This window comes from Nematolebias whitei, chromosome 14 (genome assembly GCF_014905685.2).
Source record: "Nematolebias whitei isolate Nwh7 chromosome 14, NemWhi1, whole genome shotgun sequence".
Lineage (NCBI taxonomy): Eukaryota > Metazoa > Chordata > Actinopteri > Cyprinodontiformes > Rivulidae > Nematolebias > Nematolebias whitei.
The window spans coordinates 39,952,928-39,958,649 of NC_056511.1; the positions used below are offsets into that span (position 1 = coordinate 39,952,928).

Consider the following 5,722-nt stretch of genomic DNA (forward strand, 5'->3'; position numbering starts at 1 on the left):
ATATATATATATATATATATACACACAGTGAGCATAAATTAAGGCTAGTTTGTTGGATATGTAATTGCGACTTAATTAAATTTAAATATAAACAAATACTTTATTTACTTTGACTTTAATTATGCTTTTTTATCCTTAAGTGTTATTTAACAGACTCACCACTTTCTTCTCAGCAACGCGTTTTAAAGGTATTCCTAAGTATTTCTGGTGAAATTGACAGAAAGGTTGCACTTTAAGTGGCAAAAATATATTAGAATGATCTCATCAACATGATTCAATAGCCTTTTCTGTTGTGGCTATAAAAAACAACAAAATTTAGTTTCATGGTAGTTTTGGTAGGGTAGCACGGTGGTGCAACTGGTAGAGCTGCTGCCGCTCTCAGCGAGCAGGTCCCTGGTTCAAATCCCGGTCCGGGGAACTTTCTGGGAGGAGTTTGCATGTTCTCTCTGTGCATGTGTGGGTTTTCTCCGGGTACTCCGGTTTCTTCCCACAGATCAAAAACATGCATGTTAGGCTGATTGGTAACTCTAAATTGTCCCTAGGTGTGAGTGAGAGAGTGAATGTTTGTTTGTCTCGTTTGTCTCCACGTGTCCCTGTGATGGACTGGAGACCTGTCCAGGGTGTCCCCCGTCTCTCGCACAGTGATGGTTGGACATGGGCACCAGTGACCCCCGCAACCCAAAAAGGAAGAAGTGAGTAAAAGATAATGGATGGATGGATGGTAGTTTCGGTCAAAGTTTCAAAGAGGCATTGCAGCGGGACCGCGTGTGGCCCCAGAGCCGCAGGTTGCAGACCCCTGGACCAGCTGTTAGCTCTTCAGTCCTGTCATTTCTGTCTGTCCTCAGGTTGCTCAAAGAGCTAACAACAGGTAAAATAATAATTTATTAATTTTCTACAGAATTTCACTTTCAAAGACCTTTAAGATGTATAATAATGAATTAAAACAACAGAACTGAATAAATAAATATCGAGAACCAAAACTTTTACAATCAACTCATAATTCTGATGGGAAATATTTCAAGTCGACGTGTTATAACTAATGTTGAGGAAATACATTATTAGAATATCACTGCAGGGAAAGGTGATTTTAAAGGTCAAATGTTGCTCGTCTGAATTTAGGAGCTCATCCGTTGTGATTTATGCACCTGAACGTCACATGAAACCTACTGTGAATTCTCCCGTTACAGCATCAAAGCCAACATGAATGGTGTGTTCAAAGTCCGAGGGGAGGGAAATCTCAGGGCGTTCCTTCTCCTTCTTTTTGTTTGCTGTGCAGGGTGAAAAATAAAGCATTAAAGCATCAATGCTAATCCTTTTAAACACCACAAACTCCTGTAACTACGAAGTGATGACTGGAGGAGGAGAACCAAACTCACTTTTGTCTCCGCCAGGGAAGATGGAGCGCAGGCGGGCCTTCTTGTTTTTCTCCTCAGGAGCCATTGGAAGCGGTTTGGATGCGTGATTTACTGCTGAAGAGTCTCGGGAACTACTGTTCATTCTCAAGGGAGGGGCCGGTGGTTTCTCTTCAATATCGACACTATCAGACATGTTTAGTAGCACTCACAAGGTCCTGGGCAGAAACAGAGACAAAGACACACGTTTAGAGTAGAACAGGTATGATGTGGACTGGAAAGAGCCAAAAATGTGGCATAAACGGACTAACTTCAGCTAAGAGTCAGGAGTTTAGATCAGTATTGTTTTTATCTTCTGCATAACTAGAGATTTCCTGCTAAAACACAGCGTGAATGCTTATTGTTGAATGACTTTACCTGAATCCAGCTGAAAAGGTTTAATCTCTAATCTGTTAATGTGAGCTGAATTTGAACAGCTGACATTTGCTGAAAGCAGGAAAATAAAATAAAGCTGCATAAAAACTGCAGAAGTGGGTAGAAAAAGCTTAAGAGAGATTATATGAAGCAGTATCAGCTGAAAAAGGCAGAGAGAAGCAGATTAGATTACAAAAAATCTGAAATTAGCAGAAAATAAACTGAAATGAGCAGAAAAAACTTGTTAGTGGAAAGAGTAGCTCCAAAAGCTTAAAAAAACATCGAAATTAGCAACAAAAAAAGTAGCTGAAAAGGCTTAAAAATAAGATGAAGTTAGCAGAAAGTGGTTGAAAGTAGCATAAAAAGTTGAAATTGTTAAAAAGAAGTGACAACAGTCAAATTTGGCAACAAAAATAGAAAAAGAAAATTACTCAAATTTGCAGAAAAATACCAAAAAAAATAGTTGAAAAGGCAGAAAAAAGCTGAATTTTTGCTGAAAGAAGCTGAAAGGAGCATAAAAACCTTAAATTTGTAAAAGCAGTTAAAAGGAGCCGAACCACAACCAAAGTCGAAATGAGCAGTAAAAGGTTTTAAACGGCACAACAATTTTTTGAAGGACGTGAAGAGCTCCATTCATTTTCAATGAGAAAAACATGGCTGACAAAGCTAAATATTTCAAAAAGTACACATTGTACAGACACCAAAAGTCCCAGCAGGAATGTCCTGAATGAGGTGAATGTTTTGATTTAAGAACTGTTGAAATGAAAAAATAAAAACTGAGGAACGAGTTACAGTACGTGCCAGTAAATATACAGAAGAAAAAAGGATCTCAATAGTGAGAACGATTGCATCATGAAGGGCCCCACTCACCCAGCACACAAACTTTTTGCCCCACTCCCCTCAGGCAGGAGGTTAAGAAGCATTAAGTGTAGAACCACTAGACTGAGGAACAGCTTCTACCCTGAGGCTGTTAGACTCATGAATCTCTAACCAGAATAATCACTGTGAAAAATCACATCATGTTGCTGCTGATCTGTTTCATGCTGCTGATCTGTTTCATGTTGCTGTGTTCATGCGTGCTCATCTGCTCACACAGACACATGTTCGTGCTGCTGTTTGACGTATTGTTGTTGTACTACTAGTGCTTAGTGTATTTTTAGTTGACATTGTTCTTAGTTCATATCTTAGATCTTATTACTGTTTTTCTTTTACATTTTATACTTTTGTTGGATGTAAATGGGACCCTGTGTACACAATTTCGTTCCACCACATGTACCACATGTGGTGCAAATGACAAAGCACCTTGAATCCTTGGATTTAAAAGCATTCACACATTTAATACCTTATCTGATGTAGACAGGTCTTTAAGTAGCTTCAATGTGGAAAAATAGATTTTAATCCTGACTGAACTGATGAGCTAATGGCTAGTCCGAGCAGGGCCAAGACCAAATCAATTTTCTGCCATTTTAAAACAAATTTCACAACGGTATTAAATCTGTTTCTCCAAACTGAGATTATCTACAACAGGTAAAATATTAACTGTTCATAAGCCCCTTATACAACCACACGTCAAAAAACCTTATCAATCTCTAAAAACAGAAAAGGGTATTTTATGTTTATTTTTGTAATACTAAGATCAGCCAAACACAGTTAATTCTTAATGTAATTATTTAAATTAAAAATGCAGTTTGCTATTTATTTGATTAACCGCTTAACTACAATATAAAATGTTAAAACATGTGATAAATTGGCCTCGTCAGTTTCAATATGAACCAAATCTAAACCCTTTGGAAAAAAGAGAAAGCTGTGGATGAGTATATTTGTTAGGTTAAACAAATTTAACATTTTTATTTGTTAATAAATAAGTTAGGTTTTTTTTACTTCACTATAAAAACGCTGAATTAATAAAATGTCTTATTATTTGTACATTTTTCCTTGTGTAACGTAATGAATCCGGCTGAAAAATCGAAAAGTTTTCAAAACAAAGTCAACAATTATTTATTGAGTTATTTTACCATGATGTCATACGAGTTGTCGGGGTTGGGGCTGGGTGGAAGGGGGGGGGGGGGGCTGAAACTTTACTGGAGCATTAAGTCCAGTGGACCTGCTCAGCTGTGAAACCAGTAACCAGGACATGAGGAAACACTTCCATCACGCTCATCTTTCATGTTCCCGGCCCACCATCGTGTCCGACTCCTTCACTGACTCGCCCCGAGGCCGAGCCCATCATGTGATACGCAGCGCAGCCTTGGCAGAAAATGGGACATCTAGGCCGAAAGCCCCCCCACCCCCCACCCCCTTTAGTGAAGACCTACATTAGCAAACAAAGATGTGCTTCTCGGTTCTTGAACATCGCCTTGGACAAATTACACATTCAGCATCGCAGTAGCCTTTGGGATTTTAAACAGCTATCCACCAGACAAGACAAAAATCATCTGATTGATGGTAAATTTCCAGGAGAGCTGGTTTTATAATAATATTAATAATACTACTAATAATAATAAAGTGCTATGTGTTGTCATCATTGTACGTTCCCACACAATGGCGAAATTAGTTCTCTGCATTTAACCCGTTGCACCTGGAATACACCCAGGTGCGGGTTCTTTTTTGGGTCACTGGTGCCCATGTTCAACAGTCACTGTGCGAGAGGCGGGGGACACCCTAGACAGGTCTCAAGTCTATCACAGGGACACAGAGACAAATGAGACAAACAGCCATTTACTCTCTCACTCACACCTAGGGACAATTTAGAGTTACCAATCAACCTAACATGCACGTTTTTGGTCTGTGGGAGAAAACCGGAGTGCTCGGAGAAAACCCACGCATGCGCAGACAGAACATGCAAACTCCACCCAGAAAGGCTCCCAACCGGGATTCGATCCGGGGACCTTCTCGCTGAGAAGCAATAGCTTTACCAACTGAGCCACCGAGCTGCTCAATGTGTCCACAGCTCAAGGCAGAAACCCCACTTGAACTCAATGCCCCCCTCTTCAGCTGGGATGCGGTTAAAGCTCTCCCGGAGGTGTGAATTGAAGATCTTTTTGGCGAGTTCTTCTGCCAGGCATTCCCAGCAAACCCTCACTACATGTTTGGTTCTACAGGGTCTGTCCAGTATCTTCCCCTGCCATCTGATCCAACTCAGTACCAGGTAGTGATCAGTTGACAGTTCAGCTCATCTCTTCACCAGAGTGTTCAAAACAAATGGCCGTAAATCAACTACAACTACAAAGTCAATCATCGATCTACAACCTAGGGTGTTCTGGTGCCAAGTGCACTTATGGACACCCGTACTTGCAAACATGGTGTTTGTGATGGATAAACCATGACTAGCACAGAAGTCCAACAACAGAAGACTGCTTGGGTTTAGATCAGAGAGGCCGTTCCTCTCAATCATGCACCTTTAGGTCACTTACGTGGGCACTGAAGTCCCCCAGCAAAATAAAGGAGTTCCTAACTGGAGCACTTTCCAGCATCCCTGCTAAGGACTCCAAGAAGGCCGGATACTCTCAACTACCACTTGGTGTGTAGGCACAAACAACAATCAACAACTGTTCCCCCCACCTGAAGGCACAGGGAACCCTCTCATCTACTGAGGAAAACTCCAACACACAGGCACTAAGTTGGGGGGTTAAAAGTACCAGCTAGGTGCCTCTTACCACAGGCAACTCCAAACTAGAATAAGGTCTAGTGCCTCTCAAGAAGATTGGTTCTGGAACCCATGCTGTGTCGAGGTGAGCCCAACTATATCTAGTCGGTACCTCTCAACCTCATACACATGCTCAGACTCCTTCCCTGCCGGAGAGATTATGTTCTATGTCCCAAGAGCCAGCTTTGGTAAGCCAGGGTTAGAGCGCCAAGGCCCCTGTCTTTGGCCACTGCCCATGGAGTCGTGCACCCATTTTTTAATCAAGTCCTAGGAAACTCTCTGAATCACAATTTCTCCAAAACAATATGTA

At 41.1% G+C, this 5,722-nt stretch overlaps 1 protein-coding gene across 1 annotated transcript in view; it reads right to left on the reverse strand.

Moving 5' to 3' along the window:
* LOC119420311 (serine/threonine-protein kinase PAK 3) overlaps positions 1-5,722 on the reverse strand; it is a 56,274-nt gene that overhangs the window by 30,116 nt on the left and 20,436 nt on the right. The window contains exons 2-3 of the mRNA XM_037687699.1: positions 1,377-1,570; positions 1,168-1,268 (exon numbers count right to left, since the gene is read on the reverse strand). Of these exons, the coding sequence (XP_037543627.1) occupies positions 1,168-1,268; positions 1,377-1,548 (273 nt within the window). The 5' untranslated portion in view covers positions 1,549-1,570. The remainder of the gene's footprint in view (positions 1-1,167; positions 1,269-1,376; positions 1,571-5,722) is intronic.